The following is a 20,353-nucleotide window of genomic DNA, read 5'->3' as shown; positions in this document are numbered from 1 at the left end:
AAATAAGAAACAGTTTAGTTGTCAATTGTCCTGGTTCAGTGTAAAGAAAAAGCATGTGGATGTTGAAGCTAGTTGTGTGTGTTTATAGGGATTTTTTTTTAATGGTAAAATATACATAACATAAAATTTACCATTTTAACAATTTCAAATGTACAGTTCAGTGGCATTAATTACATTCACCTTGTTGTACATCCCTCACCACCATCCATCTCCAGAACTTTTTTCTTCTTCCAAAACTGAAACTCTGTACCCATTCATCAAAAACTCCACATTCCCTCCTCTCTAGCCCCTGGTAACCACCATTCTACTTTCTGTCTCTATGGATTTGACCACTCTGAGAACCTAAAAAAGGAGAAAGCGTTCAGTATTTGCCTTCTTTTGACTGGTTTATTTCATATATGTGCATTTTGAAATGTAGAAGATACTGCAAAGATCCAGTGATCAGCTTTCTCTGAGGCTCATGGTGCCCATAAAGATTTTCTGGTAGGCATTGCTTATCTTTTCACATAAGAAAAAAGTGTCTCCCTAAATGAACCACAATTCTTAGAATCTCTTCTGTATGGGAACTGGCAAAACTCAACTGTTCTTTGAAAAGATATGAAGTATTTTCAACTAAATTTTAAAATGAGAAATTTGGAACAATTTTGTCCTTCAAGCGACTTACTCTGTGAACTTTTTGGTCAAGGTAAACACACTGGTGGCAATGGTTGATGCCTCCGCTGGTGGTCAATGTCACCCACTTCATCTGTCCGCCTCTTATTTTGTCCACTTACATTATCATGTTCTGGGCATTCTCATGTAGATGGCCTCAGGGCAGCACTGGGCGTTGTTCCAAATGAGGTACTCTCTTAGAACATGTAAGGTGCTTCCTAAAGGGTGAACAATAATACTATAAGCATTTTGTAAGAGGAAGTTTGGAAGCTGGTGTTTATCTTGGTTTCTGTCATGACCAGGGAAAGAAGCAGGTGCAGGTGTTTTTTCTAAGTGTTACATTCCTTAGGTCATGAATCTGAGTCTTTTTCTTTGGCGACATGCAGATTCTCTAATGTGGAAGTTTGCATCCAAAACAGTGCTTGAGTGTAGAGCTTCACACATGTTTTCTATACCAACTATGTCAGTGAACATCCTCAAGATGTTGAGCCAAATGCATCTAACTCAAGTGTGTGGGTTACCTCTGACTTTTTGTTATCGTTGGTGTTGAAACTAGGATGCCTCTCTTCTCTGGTGGCCCAGTAGATTTGGCCAGAGGAGAAGGGTAAGGGAATCTCTTTGTGACTTTTTAAAAAACAATTTTTATTATTTTTCAATTACAGTTCACAAACAATATTATATTAGTTTCAGGTGTACAACATAGTGATTATACATTTATATAATTTATGAAGAAATCACCTGAGAAATCTAGTAGCCATCTGACAAAATACAGTTATTACAGTATTACTGACTATATTCCTTATGCTATACTTTATATCCCTATGACTATTTTGTAACTATCGATTTGTACTTCTTAATTGCTTCCTCCTTTTTACCCGCTCCCAATCCCCTTCCCATCTGTCAACCAACAAAATATTCTCTGTATTTAGGAGCTATGAGTTTATTTCTGTTTTGTTTGTTTATTTTGTTCTTTAGATTCCACAGGTAAGTGAAATCATAAGGCATTTGTCTTTCTCTGTCTGACTTACTCCACTCAGCATAATACCCTCTAGGTCCATCCATGTTGTTTCAGATGGCAAGATTTCATTCTTTTTCACGGCTAAATAATATAGGTGTCTCCTCTTTTTTATCCATTCATCTGTTGATGGACACCCAGGTTGCCTCTGTATCTTTGCTATTGGAAATAATGCTGCAAGGAACATATGGATTCATGTATCCTTTCAGAGTGGTATTTGAAGTTTCTTCAGGTAAATACCCAGAAGTGGGATCATGGGGTTCATCTTTGTCTCTTGTTATAGCCTTTGTTTTAAAGTCTCTTTTGTCTATAAGTATTGCTACCCCAGCTTTTCTTGTTGTTTCCATTTTCATGAAATATCTTTTTCTATCCTTTTACTTTCAGTCTGTGTCTGTCTTTCTATCTTAAGTGAGTCTCTTGTAGGCAGCACATGTGAGGGTCATGTTTTCTTATCCATTCAGCCACCCTATCTTTTGATTGGAGCATTTAATCTATTTAGATTTGATAGATATGTAGTTATTGCCATTTTATTAAACATATTTTTGCCTTTTTTTCTCTTCCCCCTCCTCTTCCTCCTCCTTCTCGAAATTCTCCTAACATTTCTTGTAATACTGCTTTGGTGTTGATGAACTTCAGAGCTCTTTATCTGTCCTTTGATCCTAAATGATAGCCTTGCTGGGTAGAGTAATCTTGGTTGTAGGGCCTTGCTTTTCATCACTTTGAATATTTTATGTCAATCCCTTCTGACCTGCAAAATGTCTGTTGAGAAATCAGCTGACAGTCTCATAGGAGCTCCTGTTGAGGTTACTAACTGCTTTTCTCTTGCTGCTTTTAAGATTATCCCTTTGTCTTTAACTTTTGGCATTTTAATAATGATGTGTCTTGATGTGGGTCTATTTGGGTTCATCTTATTTGAGACTCTCTGTGCTTCCTGGGCTTGTATGTTTATTTCCTTCACCAAGTTAGGGAAGTTTTCCACCATTATTTCTGCAGATAGGTTTTCAATTCCTTGCTCTCTCTCTCTTCTCCTTCTGATGATGCAAATGTTGGTATGCTTGATGTTGTCCCAGAGGCGCCTTAAACGATCCTAATTTTTTTAGATTCTTTTTTCTTGTTGATGTTTGATTGGGTGTTTTTTGCTACCTTGTCTTCTAAATCACTGATTCGATCCTCTCTTTCATCTAATCTACTGTTGATTCCCTCTAATGTGTTCTTTATTTTAATAATTATATTCTTCATTTCTGACTGGTTCTTTTTTGTGTTTTCTACTTCCAGTTTTATATTTTATATCTCTTTGTTAAAGTTCTCACTGAGTTCCTCTACTCTTCCCCTAAGTTCACTGAGCATCCTTATAACCAGTGTTTTGAACTCTTCATTTGGTAGATTGTCTCCATTTTGTTTAGTTCTTTTTCTGGAGCTTTGTTCTATTCTTTTACTGGGGACATGATTCTCTGTATTAGGTAGGGCTGCTATGTCTCCGGGTCTTAGTAGAATGGTCTTAGGTAGTAGATGTCCTATGGGGCCCAGTGGAACAGTCATCCTGGTCACCTGAGCCAGGTGCTCCAGGTGTGTCCCTTATATAGGTTCTGTGTGCCCTCCTGTTGTAGCTGAGCCTTGGTTACTATTTACACATCAGTGAGAGGGTTTGACCCTCAGGATGATTGGTTGTGGATTGGTTGTGACTACAGTGGAGGAGCTGTTGCTCTATAGGCTGACCTACAGAGCAGGATTCACTTTAGCAAGGCTCTAGTGCTTCCTCAGTCTGCCTTTTGGATGTGTCGTCCTTAGATGCTATCCCAGGTGGTACTCCTGCTTGGTCTGAAACTGGCTACAGAGCATGTTGGTCCTGGGGCCTCCTAGGAGGTGCTCCACTGCAGGCCAAGTTCAGCTGCAACCTGTGCATTTCTTAGGGCCACCTGGCATGATCCACCAAGAAATCTGCAGATAGCTACCAGCTGCACTAGGCTTGGAGGTGCCTCAAGTGGCCAAGCCGCAAACTGAGGTTGGCTGCCACTAGTGCCAGGCTTGGGGCTGCTCAGCAAACAGTATGAGGCACACAGAGGCCAGATACTGCTTGTTTGGGGTTTGTGACCCTTTGAGAGCTGTTAGGAAAGTCCATAGCCTGAGATGAGACAGGCCATTTGTATGGAAAAGACAATAGAAGTGGCTTGGATGGGCCCAGAAGTTGGGTGGGGCTGGACCTAAGAGAATCACCAGGGTAGGGTAACCTGTGTTAGCCAAGTTGATGGAGACTCAGATATGGCAGCTGCCTGCATTTGCACACTGGGAGGGGGGAAGGTTCAACAAAGAAGGAATGGCTTCTGCCAGAATTTCTGTCTGAGAGAAAGTTGCCCTTCCAGCCCTTGCCCTGTAGCCAAACAATTCATTTCCTCCCTGTATGTCTCTGGCACCTTTCAAGCTGCTGCCCCAGCGCTGGAGATCAGAGCAAATGAGTCTGTCAGCAAGTAAGTCTTTGGGGGATGGGGGACGCGGGCCTGTATGATTGGTGCTTGACTCCTGCAGCCCTCCATCTCACTCAGCCACAATCTCTGCTGTTTTTCACAGCCCTAACTTGTGGAGACTTCTCTTCTCAGATCTGGAACCCTGAATTGGGGAGCCTGGTGTAGAGGTGGAACCCCTTGCTCTTCCAGAGGGAACCTCTGCAGCCAAGCTATCCCTCTTGATTTTTAACCACCACCCGCAGGTGTGGTGACCAGCCTGTTTCGCATTTATGCCCTTCCTACCAGTCTTGAGGTGGTTTCTCCTGTATATTTTCAGTTGTAGGACTTTTGCTCAACTCGACTTTGGGTAATTCTCAATGATGATTGTTCTGTAGTTTAGTAGTTGTTCTGTAGTTTTGATGTGGTCATGAGTGGAAGCAAGCAGTATTTAACTACTTCACCATCTTGATCAGAAGCCTTTTGTGACTTTTGATGAAAGTTTTACCCAGGACACAGAAGTATTGTCTGGAGAGAAGTAGTTTTGGGGTCAGAAGTGAGGTAGGTGTTGCAGCTGCTGGTGCAGAGCCAGGGCTAAGACTGAGGCATTAGGGTTAGGGGAGCTGAGGAACATGAGGAGAAAAGGCCCTGATAGCTCCCTCCACACATTACATTTCCATGTTCCTGGGTTGTTACAATCTCTACATTTGTATTTGGGAGCTCTATTAATTTCCATTTGCTGTTATAACAAGCGATCACAAACTCAATGGCTTAAATGTGTTATATCATCATTCTGAGGAGTAGAAGTCTAACATGGGTCTCAAGGTACTAATATCAAGGTGTTGAAAGGGCTAGTTCCTTTTGGCTCTAGAAGAGAATTGCTTTTCTTGTCTTTTCAAGCTTCTAGAAACCATCTGCCTTCCTTGGCTTGTATCCCCTTTCTCCATCTTCAAAGTCAGCAGTATAGAATCTTCCATTCTTTCTCTCTCTCTCTCTGACCTCGGCTTCCATCATTGCATCTCCTCTGTGGCTCTGACCCTCCTGCTTCCCAATTATAAGTAAACTTGTGATTACATTGGGATCTACTCAATGGATCCACCTGAATAATCCAGGATCATTCTTCATCTCAAGATTCTCAACTTAGTCATGTCTGCAAAGTCCTTTTTGCCGTGTAAGGTAATATATTCACAGGTTCTGAGGATTAGGAGGTAGGCTTGTTGGGAGTGCTTATTCTGCCCACCATAGGAATTTTTCAGGGGAAGGGTAAGAGAGGAAAGAGAGAGAAAGAAAGAAATGGTTGTCCTCTCTGAAGAGAAAGTGAAAACCCAGCAGTTCCTCCTCATTCCCTCTAGAACTGATTTAGGCCTAAAAATATTACTAAAAATAGGAATAATGTGGCATATACATCTGAGAGCAAGGCCAGAACAGAAGTGGGGCACGGGGGAGGCATGAGAAGGAGCTATTGGGTACCTATATGGGCTCCAGAAGAGAGATGACACAAGCACCTGAACTGTTCAGAGTGGGAATTTCATTCAGCCACCCACGCAGGCTGTATGACCCACATACCTCAAGGAAGCCTGGGATAAAGGCTTAATGAACACTCAGGTGATAATGACATTTGAAAAATAACAGTGAAGAAAGAACCCAAAACTAACTGAAATTACCTCTCTGAGTTGTGGCCTCAGAGTCCTTCACAGGCGCCCATCAGCAGCTCTCTGTGGCGGGGGGAACTCCCATGTAAAGGAGGTGTGGGGCCTCAACACTCGCTCTTGATCCTCACCACACTTCAGCTTCCTAAGTAGGTTGAAACCAACATTTCCAAAAATATGTTATATATGTTAGTCATCAAATGCTTAATATATACTTCCTTTCCCTCCAGCCCCCCTGGCACTTCATTGGCAAGGATTAAGAATTTGGAGCTAATCCAGAACCTGACTCTAGATCCCCCTTGGGCCTTGGGCCTGTGGCAAGGCCAATAGGCCACCTCTTCCTCCCCTCAGAAGTGATATTAAGATTAAGTAGTTACTACTTCTGGAGTCTCTTGAACTGGAAAAATTAAGAGGTTACAAGGTGGCGAGTGTTTTTCTTACATTTCTATACGAGACCTCAGATTGGTGGCTGCTTGTAGGGGAGTGCTGTCATATGTTTGTGCTAGAAGATAGCTTTGTTTATAAATTATGCATCTTGATTTCAGTATTTAAAATGTAATGAGTTAAAAAATTTCTTTGGTTTATGGCACAGTTAGGAATACAAACTCGTCAGGCTGAGAGTCTACCTAGTATGGAGAACTTAGCTTTAATTCTAGTTGAAAACCGCCATGTGACTGAAATGGATCCACACACTCCCTTCCACTGGGTCCAGGGGAGTTCACAGTCCAAGCTCTATGGGGAAGTCCATATTTCAATTTCTCCACCTACAAAATGGGAATTTATTTCAATCGGCTCCCTGAATACAAAGCTTTTACATAAATAATCACATTTAGACTGTTTCCATTGTCCCTCTAGAAAAGAGCATGTGGTAGAGAGCCAAGGTCTCAGTTCACAGCCTGTCCGTGAGACCATGCTAATAATAACTGTGCACTTGAGTCAGGGATGCAGGCAAGCAGCAAGTATCTCATCTGTAAATAAATGCTGCCTGTTTTCTCCAGAATTTGTGTCATTTATAAACATTGTTATCTAATTACTTCAGATCCTGCATTGAATGTAAATCCTTAAGTAAAATATTTAGGACCAACTGTGGGTATGCATGACTGGCAGGTCCAGCAACTGCTTGGACAATTTTTCTGACTTCTGACTAGAGAGCTTTTCTATGGGAGTAAATCTGAGTATGTGAGCGAATTTTTTGGAATCTTCTGGCTAATTCCATGGACTTCTGCCCTCTTAGATGCTTGCAGACTGCCATAACATGGGTCTACTGCAAAGAATTCCCACGAGGGTGATGGGCCTGCTGAGCAGAACAGCAGCCTTCCACACCAAAGGACATTCTCAGTAGACATAGCCAGGGCACTGCAGAGGATCAATTCAGTGTGTCTCTCTTGACCCAGACCATCAGACAGTGTGTGGAGGTGAAGCTTTCACTCTTGATCCTGAGTGGGAGTTAATCTTAGGCTCAAGATTACATCTTTGTGGTGTAATATCATCATCTGCGTATGTAATATTTATCAAGGATCCATGATAGGCCAGGCCCTAAATCAAAGAAAAATCTATACAAGCCGTGATTTCTGCCTCTGGTGAAATTACTTTCTAAAGATAAAAGAGAGAAATTGAAAACACACACACATTGAACTATTTCATAGGATAAGTCACTTTGTCCTTAACACAGTTTCTCTCTTGTGGAAGATAATAAAAATGGGAGATAATGAAGTTGACCCTTCTTAAGTATTTACCAGCATGAATAAAGAGATTATTGTTCAATGTTTTGAAATCAGCCCCGAATGAAAATGCAATGTAGTTGGCACGCCTGCCTGAAGACTCTCTGGGGTTATTTTCTTGATTAACTTTGTACCCAGTATCCTGAGAACCTCTGTTGACCTTTACTTCTATCAGAGGTCCTTTGCTATAGTGTGATTAGTACGACACAGGCTCAGCTAGCTGTCTACAGTGCAGGGAAGATTTTACTGCCGAAGTAAAGGTCTACGGGAGTGTTCCCCTAGGAAAGGTGGGTAGGTTACAAGTCTTGTTGGTCATTGCAGTCTGGCTCAACATCTCCACTATAACTTTGACTTATTTCCTTCATGTGACTTTCCAACCCGGAACCCAACATTTTCCTGGCCCTAGCTAGGTGAGAGCCACTCTTTTAGCTCTCCTGTGCATGGAAGAAATGAGGCAATTTTTCTGCATTACTTTTTGAAAGAACCATTGAATTTCCATCAGATCGTGCTCCAAGCAGTTTTTAAAGAAACAACATTCTCCTGGCACTCATTCCCAGAAATCTTTCTTACCTTTTTCCTTTCTTCGTGGTCATTTATTATCCATCTGTATAAATGCTTAACCCTTGCCATGGTTCTTGTAAAGTTTTTTTTTTTTTAACACCTACAGCACCTGGTATTCCTAGGTGGTCTCCCATGCAAGTACTAACCAGGCCCAACCCTGCTTAGCTTCCAAGATCAGACGGGATCGGGCACGTTCCGGGTGGCATGGCTGTAGACAGGTTTGAAGTCCTGTTTTGCTAACTTGTCTCTAATTAAGAAAGTCGGTCCAAAAAATTGACTCTTTAATAATCAGTAGATCTCCTTTCAAGGAGTTCAATGTTTAATGAAAAGAGACGAGAAAACAGGAAGTAATAGGTGACATCTGAGATGACATTTAAAGGATAAATAGCACTTGGGTAGGGCCAAGGGTTACGGGTAGGACTGTTTACTGGTAAGAAAGCTATAGAGAAATCCATAACCATTTGAAAGTGAGATTTTATTCCCAAGGGATTATATTAGTTAGGATTACATCTGATGGAAGGTAATAGAAAATTCAGGCTATGTTGGTTTAACTATGTAAAAGTTTTCTTTTTCTCATTTAATACAGTCTGGGGATAGGAAGTCTATTACTAGTGTGAAGTTGCCATGATGCCATTAGGAACTCAGGCTCCTTCTGCTTCTAATATTGGCTTTTATTCTCAAATTTGTCACCTCATGGTCTCAAAATGGCTGCTCAGACACCAGCATTACATCACATCCAAGTTCCAGGCAGAAAGAATCAGGTAGGAAGAACAAGGAAGGAATGGCAAAATACAACATACGAACTGAGACTCTGTCTCTTAAAGAGCTTTCCGAAATGCCTGACTCAGTAATTTTTGCTTGTACCTCATTGGCCAGTATTGTATTACATGGCTACCCATCTGTGAGAGAGGCTAAATGCATTACCACCATGAACAAAACATGGGTTCTGTTAAAAGGGAGAGAAGATTAGATATTGGAGGCAACCAGCAGTTTTTACAATAGTGACATAAGCAACAACAAAAGATAATACCTTCATTTTTATATTACATTCATATCCATGAATAAAATTTATCCTCTTGAAATGCAAAGAGGAGAAAGGAGAAGCATTCTTTTTTTAGAGTGTTGGAGAAGCAATCTGATATGTCCAAGATTATCAGAAATACAATCCAGTACACTCTGAAGCCCAGAGCCTTCATTATACATCATGCCGCTTATGAGTTGTGATCTATACAGCTGAGCATGTCCTGCGACTCTGAAACTCCATATTCAGAAAAGACTGTAACATATTATATCTCTAGTAGTGCAGGAGGAAAGAAAGGACAAGAAGAGAATAATAAAGCCTCTTAGAGACAGGTGCTAAGCTGCCAGCTAGACTTGTTCACTATTATTAGTAATTATTAATAACAATATTTATACAATAGCTAACACTCATTGAGCCCTTTGTTCTTTATAGGCATTATCTCATTCCACCTCATGACAACACTATGAATCAAGCCTCATTATTATTGTCTTTCTTTTACAGAGAAGGATATGGAAGTTCTGAGAAGTTAAACAGCATGCTCAGTGTCACACAGCTAGTATGTGGCAGAGCTCAGGTTCGAACTCAAGCCTGGAGCATCTACATACAAAATCTAACTTCCTTTTTACTGTTCTCTACCAGCTCTAACTCATTCTTGCATACCTGATGTAAAGGGAATAGAATTTAAATTAGGACCTCAACAAAATTAATTAATACATGTCATGTTTTATCAAGGTTGTTTATCTTGGATCTAAACTGTAGAAAGCAAGTGCGCACGTTCTAAGAGTCTACTCTCTTTAGATACTTTTAGACCTGCCTCAGGTAAATGCAGATCTCTGATCCTAAATTCCTACTTACTACATGGTTTATTGCAGTTGACCTTATCCCACAGATTTTTCTTTCTTCTTTTTTTTAAGTTTGTAATAGAACCTGTAATTTTATTTTGCTTGTATTATGTTGTTTTATGACCATATATACATGTTTATATATATTTATATATAATATATGTGTGTCTGTGTGCATGTGTACACAGACACAGAAGAGGAACTTATATTTCACTTGTGAATATAATATTATTGCTGTAGCATATCATATATCATAAAGTTGATATGTTTGTATCAGAGGCTACCTCTTTATTTGCCTGAAATCTATGAGAATTTAAGATCTTATGTTAAATACTTTTTTAAATACATTTTTTGAACACTTTCTTATGAAATATTTCAAAAACACAGAACAGTTCAAATAAATTTACAGTGAATACCCATATGTCCATAACCTAGATTGTCCATTAACATTTTGCTATACTTAATTTATTTATAATTACCCATCTCTCTATTTTTTCCCTCAATTCTCTTAATTTTTTTATAATGTTTTTTCATTTGTAGTTGGCACACAATGTTATATTAGTTTCAGGTATACAACATAGTGATTAGACATCTATATAACTCACAAAGTGATCACCCCAATAAATCTAGTGCCCCCTAATACTATATACAGTTATTAAAATATTATTGGCTATATTTCTTATGCTATACTTTCTATCTCCATGACTATTAGTAACTACCAGTTTGTATTTCTTAATTTCCTTCCCCTTTTTCACCAGCTCCCTCAACCTCCCTCCCATCTGGTAACCCTCAAAATGTTCTCTGTATATATGAGTTTTTTCTGTTTGTTTGTTTGTTTGTTTGTTTGTTTGTTTTGTTCTTTAGATTCCACATATACATGCAATCATATGGGATTTGTCTTCCTCTATCTGACTTACTCCACTCAGCACAATACCCTCTAGGTCATCATGCAATATCTTTTCCCATCCCTTTACTTTTAGTCTGTGAGTGTCTTTTACTCTGAAGTGAGTCTCTTGTGGGCAGCATATGTAAGAGTCTTGTTTTTTCATCCATTCAGCCACCCTCTCTATTAATGGAGCACTTAATTCCTTTTCATTTGAAGTACTTTTTAATAGATATGTAGTTATTGCCATTTTTTATTCATATTTTTGCTACATAATTTTTCCTCTTAAAGACGTCCCTCAACATTTCTTGTAATGCTGGCTTGGTGTTGATAAATTTCTTTAGTTTATTTTTGTCTTGGAAGCCCTTTATCACAACTCTAAATGATAGCTTTGCTGGATAAAGTAATCTTGGTTGTAGATCTTGGATTTTCATCACGTTGAATATTTTGTGCCAAGCCCTTCTGTCTTGCAAAGTTTCTTTTGAGAAATCAGCTGCCAGTCTTACGGGTGCTCCCTTGTAGATAACTAACTGCTTTTGTCTTGCTGCTTTTAAGGTTCTCTCTTTGCATTTAACCTTTGGCATTTTAATTATGATGTGTCTTGGTGTGGGCCTCTTTGGGTTCCTGGTTTTGGGGACTCGCTCAGCCTCCTGGGGTTTTATGTCTATTTCCTTCACCAGGTTAGGGAAGTTTTCCATCATTATTTCTTCAAATAGATTTTCAACTTTTTGATCTCCTCCATCTGGTACCTCTATGATGCTAACGTTGTTATATTTCATGTTATTCCTTAGGCTCTTTATACAATCTTCATTATTTTGGATTTTTTTTTCTTGTTGTCATTTTGATTGGATATCCTTCGTTATCCCATCCTCTATTTCAATGATTCAATCCTCCACTTCCTCCATTCTGTTGATTCCCTCTAATATGCTCTTCATCTCAGATATTGTATTCCTCATTTAAGACTGGTTCCCTTTTATAATTTCCATCTCCGTTTTTATGTTTATCTCTTTGTTAAAGTTCTCACTGAGTTCATCTACTCTTTCCCTAAGTTCCTTACACATCTTTACAACCAGTGTTTTGAACTCTGCATCTGGTATATTGCTCGTCTCCATTTTGATGAATTCTTTTTCTGAAGCTTTGTTCTGTTCTTTCGAGTGAGACATGTTTCCTTGTCTCTTCATTTTGGCTACCTCCCTGTGTCTGTTTCTACATGTTAGGTAAGGTCCTAAGACTCTCAGTCTTAGTAGAGAGACGTTATATAGTAGGTGTGCTGTGGGGCCCCTTGGCACAGATCTGAGAGGGGTCCAGCTGCAGGCCAAGTTCAGCCACAGCCTGTGCCTCTCTGGGGCCACCTGGTAAGAGTCACCAAGCAATCCACATATGGCTGCCACCCATACTGAGCTTATAGGTGCATCAAGGGATCAAGCTGAAACCGAGACTAGCTGCCATTAGTGCAGGGTTTGGGGCTACTCAGCAAGAGGTACAGGACATGCCAAAGCCAGATGCTGCTTCTTTGGGTTTTCTGAACCTTTGAGAGATTTTATGAAAGTTTGCAGCAGGGGCCAAGACAGCCCGTTTGTATGGAATAAAATCACTGGAAGAGGCTTGAATGGGCCCACAGGTTGGGAAAGGCAGAGCCTCAGGTAATCCCCTGGGACAAACAACCTGTGTTATCCAGGTTGATGGCACCTGTGTCCGCGGGCTAGGAGCGGGGAGGGCTCAACAAAGGAACAATGGTTTCTGCCTCCACCTCTGTCCAGGAGCCAGCCACTCCTCTAGCGCTCGCCCTTCATGAAGCCAATCAGTTCAGTGCCTCCCCGTATGTCCCTGACACCTCTCAAGCAGCTGCCCTGGTGCTGGAGCTCAGAGCGAGTGAATCCATCAGCAAGTAAGGCCAGGCGTGGGCCCTTTAAGAGGAAGGTCTCTGTTCCCCACAGCCCTCCATCTCTCAACAACATCCTCCACTGTTTTTCACCTTCAAAGGTTGTGCGGACTTCTCTTCCCGGCATTGGAACTCTGAGCTGGGGAGCCCAGTGTGCGGCCAGGGACTCCTGACTCTTCGGGTTGGGGATACGGCTCTTCAGCCAAGATAGCCCTCCCAATTCTCAAGCACCACTAGCAGTTATGGGACTGGGCGCTTTACGTCTCTGCCCCTCCTACCGTTTTGAGGTGACCTGTTATTTGAAGTGACCTAGTCATAGGGCTTCTGTTCAGCTAGACCTCTGGTAACTCCACATAGTGGTTGCTCTGTAGTTTTGTTATAATTTCAGTGTGGTTGCTGGAAGAGGCATGTACAGCCTCTACCTTCTATGCCATCTTGAATCTCTCAAAAGATTTTTCTTTTGATCTTCTTCCTACTAAGTGTAGTTTGCTGTAATTGCTTGGTCGTTATAAGATTTAGGTCTTGAGTTGGAAAAATGGATTTTAATCTTCTTAAATATAGAGTAGAAGGAGAGGAGTTCTGGGGACTTCTGTGGCGTTCTAGAGCTTAGGCATACAAGAAGTCCTATTGTTAAATTAGTCTAGAATCACAGATCTTAAAACTGAATGAAATGCTGCTGGACCAGGCACATAAGGCACTGTTAACTCCATTTCAAAGATGAAATGACTGAGCCTCAGGAGCTTAAATGAAACACCCAGGGTCCTACAGCTAGTGTCAGAGCTTAATTCACTTACTCAGGAGAAAGAGAAATGGAGTGCCTTTTTTCCTCACAGAACAGGAACCTATACATTGTTTGGACAGAACTTTATGTCTATCAAGGCTCTTTGTTATTCTCAAAGAGAGTGGCACAGCCCATTCTTATATAGGCACAGTATTCAAAATCAGGGAGGAAGCCATCACTTTCCTTACATCTGTCAGTGTAGTCAAGACAGTGAAACATAAAATATATTAAATGTATATTCTAAATACACATTTAGAGATGCAGTTGGCTATTTTTCACACTCCTATGTCACAGTATTTGAAGGCTCACTTGGAGCTTAAATGTCCACGCTGTTTTCCCAAGATGCTAATTTCTTACAGTGTCTTCCTGTAGCAAGCTGGAGGACAGCTTTGGTTATTTGCTCATTCACACCGTGGGGTCTGAATGTGCCATGCTCATGCCCTCTTCCAACTCAGTTTAGCTTCCAGCCCATCTGCTCCCAGCCAGTGATGTAAATGTACCAGCTGCTTCTCAAGAACCAGTCGGCATCCTGCAGGAGGGGGCAGGTCCCTTTCCGGGGCATCAGCCTGCTTGCTCTCAGCCTAAGCCCTCTTGCCAACCATGGTTGGTCCCTCCGTTCTCCTATCTCCCCATCTGAGAATCAGAGGGAGCAATCCTCTTACAAGCCCATGATTTATTTATTAGCGTGGCTCGATCGAAGGGCTCTGAGTCAGAATCCTTATGATCTACTGACTGCGGGGACATGGCAAGTTTTGTGTAAAGGGGCTGGGCTGGGCCCCTGCAGCTGACAGAGAAGGTGGCCAAGAAGAAAGCAGCATCCTGCTTAGAAAATGAAGGCGCTTCTATTGCTGGTCCTGCCTTGGCTCAGCCCTGCCAACTACATTGACAATGTGGGCAACCTGCACTTCCTGTATTCAGAACTGTGAGTCCCCCTCTAACCGTGCCTGCCTGGGTTGGTGTGTTGGGTATGTCGGGTGGGACCTGAGTCAGTTCCCCGGCTGGTATGTCTGTTTAGAGGAATAAATTCCACATACACTTGATGCACTTGGACAAAACACCCTGCCAGCAGTTTAAAGCAGAGCTTAGCTGTCTGTGACTCCACAAAAAAACACCATCTTACTGATGCAGTGCTTTCCCAACAGGCGTTTTGTTTTTTTTTCCTTGCTTCTATGCCAACACTGCTTTTTTTTTTTTTTTTTGGTATAAGCTTTTCTCAATAGATGTGTCTTCTCTTCCTTCCATAAATAGAACCTAAGAACAGAGCCTGCATGCACAGATCTGCAGTCTCTCGCGCGCATTTTTCATTGCAAACAGATATCCCTTCTTGAGACAGTTGGTCTCCATACCTGAAAATACATGTGGTATCAGTACAGGAGAATGATTGCCCTATATATAATATATAATATACATTTTTATTTATGATAATTTTTAAACATAAGGAAGCAGAAAAAACTATGCAGTGAATACACATTTCCTATCACCTAGATTTAATGATTAACAGTTTGCTATCTTTGCTTAATTTCTTTATTTTTTACTAAAGTGGTTTGGAGTAAACTACAGTCATTATAACATTCCACCTCTAAATACTTCACAATGTAGCTCTAAGAAATAAAGACATTTCCTCCATGGCCTAAGTCTATTTTATAAGAGGAAATGACTCATGTCCCCATTCTCTATAATGATATTTTTCTGGCTCCTTTTGTTAGAAGGCTTTAAAAGAGGATTGCAGATGGATGTGAACAGCTTCTAGCAATCATATAAAAAGTGCTGCTGTGTGTGCCTCAGTGTTTGGAGTATTTACAAAAATATATTCCTCCTTACTAACCAGACTGGTAAAAATAGCAAGAGTTGGCTTATGTATAAATCAGAGTCAGTGGGCAAATAAAAAGAGGAACCCTAAAAAGAGATCTTAGAGCCCAGACTAGAAAAGCTGGTCTGGTCATATTTAGATAGGTATCTCTCCAGCCCCATGAATGTGTGGTGATAACCAAGAACTCTTTTGTAATTAGCCACATTAACCAATTTGACCAGCATAGTAGATACTCAATAAATGCTTGATAGCAGAAAGAACAAATGACCTAGGTCCTTGGAGGCAGGCCATTCATTTTGAGGACTCTACATTTCAGAATTATCTGGTCCTCCCTTATTGGAACGTAAGCCCAGTCCACCTTAGATAAGAAGGTTCGAAGAGAATGTACCTGGCTTAAGCCTGTATAGTGAGCACCTCTGAGGTAATGACATTGTGGAAAATTTTCTAGAAAAATATAAAATGGCAGAACTAATTGGATTGTAAAAAAAAAAGTCCCATTCTTCTCTCAACAAATACTGAAGTTGGTGTCTCGGAAATTTAGTGTCTAAGCATCCCATCTTCCAGCCCCTGTTGCCCACCCCCATTCCCCATTATGCTATCCTTGTTAACTACTTCATTCATTTCCTAGGGGTACTGTAACAAATTACCACACATTTGGTGACCTAAAACAACAGAAATTTATTCTCTCACAGTTCCGGAGGCCAGAAGCTTGAAATCAAGGTGTCAACAGGGTCATGCTCCCTGTGAAGGCTCTAGGAGAGAATCTCTTTCTTGCCTTTTCCAGTTTCTAGTGGTTCCAAGTGTTCCTCAGTTTGTGGCTGCAAAACTCCAATCTCTCCCTCCATCTTCACATCACCTTCTCCTCTACATCCTCTTCGACTCCATGTCTTCTCTTTTTATAAGGACACTTGTCATTGGACTTAAGGCTCACCTGGATAATCCAGGATGATCACATCTTGAGATCCTTAGCTTAATTGCATCTGTAAGACCCTTTTCCCAAATAAGGTCACATTCACAGGTTCCAGGTGCACATCTTTGGGGGACCACCATGTAACCCACTGCAGGTGCCACTAAGGAGCTTGTCCATTGAGTTACTTTCAGTTTTACAGCCTAATTAAAGGAAGGCTCTTCATACTTTTCTTCAAGTGCATGAATCCAAGGAAATTTTTCTATTGAATAAACAAATGGACATAAGCAGTCTATTCTATCCAAAATGCGAAGCAATCTAGGAAGCATGGTGCCAGGAATTTGCCAGGATACTGTCCTCAAACTAATTTGACAGAACTTTCCGGGAAGCTTCCGCCTGTTGGAGAGGCTTTATGAGAGAAGCCTGTGCAGCTATTATCTAATGAACTAATCAGTGAATTAATGACATATTTCAAGTACTGTGGCAGGTGCTGTAAAGAACACAGCAGTAAGAAATTAGGCGTGGTACTTGCCCAAGTTGTCAGTCTAATTGAGAGGAAATGTATACACATAAGAAATATAAACAATGACCCAAGGCTTAAGGGGGCAAGTCTTTTTTAAAAAAAAAGAAAGGGTAGGTAATAAGTTGAGAAGAGTTGGAGATTGTCCATCTCAATGAAATTAGACAGGGAAAGTTTCTAGAGAGGTTGAGAATTTGAGCTGGATCTCGAAGTAATTAGGGAGCAATTAGGCAGAATCAGGGATGGAAAGAGAAATCACTATGAACAGTATTCATGCCAGTATCCAGAGGGAAAAATTATTAGCCCCTGACCCTGGTAGAGATAGTAGTTCTAAGCAGGAAAGGTTTATTCCCACTAGAGTTTTGTGCTCTGAAAATTAAAATGAATGACTGATTTCGCAACTTGAATCATTTAGGGCTGTGGATGGACGAGGTCTCCTGGATAAACTGCCAAGAGCAATAGGAGTTAGGAGGCAGGCCTGTGTGCATCCTTCCTGGAAAGTGGGGTGAGGTGCAGAAGTCAGAGACTCAGGACACCCACCAAGTGTCTTAGATCCAAGAGTCCAAATACCCACCTCCCAAGCAGAACTTTCTCAAACCAGCCTGCCAAACACACCTCTAACAAACTGCACTGTCTTCACGCAGAAAGAGCATTCACTTTGGGCCTCACAGGTCAAAGAGAGCCTCAACACACCCCAGCTGGGCATTCCAGACTTCAAGTGAGAAGATTGCTTGCCTTCATTTTGTATATCACTCTTCCGGCCCTGGTCCAACTTCTCTATTTCTCCTTCCCTAGGTCAAGGTCTCTCAGCAGCACTAGCCTTAGTAACTCCTTGTTCTCCATGCTGACTTCAGCCAGACTTGGCCAGATGTTGGGCCATGAACCACATAACCTGGGGAAGCATCTCTTTTAAAAGCTTTGTACTAAACAAATCCACACAAGGCACGTCTAAATCATTGCAGCTGAATTCTTTCTTGCATGAATGAGGAGGGAGAGGGATGAGTGAGAGAAGTACAGTGGGATTATCTCTGCATCCATTTCCTCCTCACTTCATTTCCACTGTTAACTACTCCCAATACTTTCCAAGTTTAAACCAACAGGGTGAGCGCTATGGATTTGCCAGTAAATGCTTTCCAAGTTGAGTCTCAAAGAATTTGTTTCTTTCATCAAAATTGAAATGAAAAAAAAATGTTGCTGATCTCTAGATGGTTTTTTGGGTGGGTATTTTTTGGTTTTGGGTTTTTTTTTTTTTTTTTGTCATATGTTTCGAGGATTTGAAGTCAAGTTTGGATTAGGACCTGGAAGGAAGGAGGTAGAGTTTACAGAGGAAAAGGGTGAGGTAGAGAAATCGTATTCCAATGGAGAAGTACAACGACCCGTCTCAGGGACCAAAGCCAGGGCCCATTTGGGTTCAGTGATTCTCTTCATGTCTTTCAAAGCCTTGCAGTTCAGCACATGTTTAATAGGGCATTTTTCCTTAAACATGTGTATTTGGAAGGAAATTGAAACCGCATGTTCCTGATTCATTTACACTTAACTCATCACAATGTTGCTTTGTAATGATTCTTTGATGTTCAAAGAGCATAGTGGTCCTGTTTAATGGCCTTGTTTTTTTCTTCATGGGAATCAGCAAGTTCTCTTTTACTGGCAGCAAAGCAACTTCAGTCCCAAACAGTTTCCTTTCTGGTCCATAATGCAAAACCTAGGAGTTTCAAGATACCACTTGAAAGTTTAGTAAATCGTGTTGGCCTTTCTTTGGTTCACATGACTATGTCAGGTGGATAGAAGGCAAAATAGAGATTTCTGTAACATTGGGTCTCACTGATTGTTTCATGTTTGGCTGATTTGTTGTATCCATTGTAATTTTTTATAATGAAAACCTCAGTGCAAAATACAGATTATAATGAATCCTCATGCACCCCATTATTCATCCTCAGTAATTAACAATTCATAGATATCTTATTTCATCTATATCTTCTCATTGTTTTGAAGCAAATCTCAGCATCATATTTCATCTGAAAACGTTTCAATATATATCTCTAAAGAATAAAGATTCTTAAGAAATATAACCATAACAAATGTCATACCAAAAACGAGTAACCATAATTCCTTAATATCAAATATACAGTCAGTTCAAACTTTCCCTGTTGTCTCATAATTTTTATTTTAAATGTTTGAATCATAAGCTAAATAAGGTCTACACATTGGAATTGGTTGCCATATCTCTTGTCTCCCTTCCTCTCCCCCTCCACACTCTATTGATGCAAAGGAGTTGTTGAGGTAAATTTTGAAGAATATAGCTTTGGCAAACTCCAAATATTAGGCTAGTAGCTGAAAAAAAAAGCAAAAAAAAAAGTAGTTATTTGAATTGACTATCAAGGTGAGGGAAATGTAAAGGAAGCAAAACATTGTTCAAAACATTGAGTAGTGTCATACATTTAACCAAGTTTAACCCAGATGAGTGTTTTTGATGACCTCATCACCCAGAAGCTTTAGAAGGGGAACTTAAAGAGAATAGGGAAATAACTCCTTCCTAGGCAATATTCTCCAACCTTTTTATGATCACAGACCTATATCAATAAGTTCATCCATATGCCTGTTATATGTATAGTTATCTATTTATACATTATACACATGTGTATGATTACTGTATTATAACCATTATGAAACATAACAAAATATTATTAAAGCATAAGAAAACTTATATAAGATTTCTATTATAGTCTCCCCATGTTTCTCATGGGTATTATCACTTCGGAGACCACCACAGAGGAACAGGCTCCAGGACTTACTGGCATTAGAATGCAGCTCCTTCAAAGTAAACAGAGGAAACTTCCCACAGCCAGTCTGTGGGACTGGACTTGGAAGGAATAGGGCAGGAAATGGCCCATTTCTGCTGGCCAATGAAAACTTGTGGGCCAAAGAACCAGACATCTTCTCTCTTAGTCATTTTTCCTTTTTTGACCATCATCCCTTCCTTTGTGTGGCCCATATGGACCCCACTCTCTTCCTGCTTCCTCCACTCTTAACAGACCTGCTTTCATAAACCCTAAGGGAGGGGCCGGTAAGGGTCCAGGGCTGTGAAATTGGAAATGTTTAGAATTTGAGGAGTCCTCTCGTTAAAAAGACACAATCATGCATCAATACTTGCTAGGTCCCTGGTCAGATTCTTGGAGGTTCTTGGAAGGGCTTGTGCATGCTTTGAGGTATAGTCATCAGTCTTACAGTAACCCCCCTTCCTGCATGAGCAGTGAAGTACCAACTGTGTCTGTGTGTTCTCTCCCTCCCCATTTCTTACTCTCACTTACCTCCCTATAGAACCAGTTCTGGAACTCTGGCTCACCTCTACGCCCACTTCTGTGTTTAACTCTTGCATATCCAAAGTTAGAACAGTCTTCCTGAAGCTCTTTGGGCCATTAAGTACTGGTGGCTCTGTCCTCACCCTTTTTCTTCATTTAGCAGCTCTACCCAGAAGTGTAAGAGAGGGAGAGGCAATGAATAAGTCCCTTTGTCATCCTGAGAACTGTAATCAAGTGGCCAGCCACTGGAAGTTTGGAGAGGAGATGACTTGGTGATTAAAGGCACACGCTCTGGGGCCAGGCTGACTTGGGTTCCTATTCAGTCTCTGCCAGCTGGGCAACCTTGGGCAAGTTACTTAGTCTTTCTGGACTT

General features: G+C 40.8%; 1 protein-coding gene, 1 long non-coding RNA gene and 1 other non-coding gene across 4 annotated transcripts in view; 1 reads left to right on the top strand and 2 right to left on the bottom strand.

The window, feature by feature from the left end:
- LNX1 (ligand of numb-protein X 1) overlaps positions 1-20,353 on the top strand; it is a 101,042-nt gene that overhangs the window by 15,739 nt on the left and 64,950 nt on the right. Inside the window, exon 1 of one of the 2 annotated variants that reach the window (XM_039845201.1) lies at positions 13,989-14,366. The exons of the other annotated variant lie outside the window; for it this stretch is intronic. Within the exon in view, the coding sequence (XP_039701135.1) occupies positions 14,275-14,366 (92 nt within the window). The 5' untranslated portion in view covers positions 13,989-14,274. Of the gene's footprint in view, positions 1-13,988; positions 14,367-20,353 lie in introns of those variants that run through there. 2 annotated transcript variants of the gene reach the window in all.
- LOC120588072 (uncharacterized) lies at positions 204-20,260 on the bottom strand. The gene is made up of 3 exons (XR_005649136.1): positions 19,474-20,260; positions 5,769-6,517; positions 204-869 (listed from the first exon to the last, which is right to left on the bottom strand). It is a non-coding gene; the product is annotated as an uncharacterized LOC120588072 (long non-coding RNA).
- Positions 8,133-8,251, bottom strand: LOC120588569 (5S ribosomal RNA). The gene has a single exon (XR_005649261.1). It is a non-coding gene; the product is annotated as a 5S ribosomal RNA (ribosomal RNA).

Source organism: Pteropus medius, unplaced genomic scaffold (genome assembly GCF_902729225.1).
Source record: "Pteropus medius unplaced genomic scaffold, Ma_sr-lr_union100, whole genome shotgun sequence".
Lineage (NCBI taxonomy): Eukaryota > Metazoa > Chordata > Mammalia > Chiroptera > Pteropodidae > Pteropus > Pteropus medius.
Note: the sequence above shows the minus strand (reverse complement) of the source record. Positions and strands in the feature narration are given on the sequence as shown.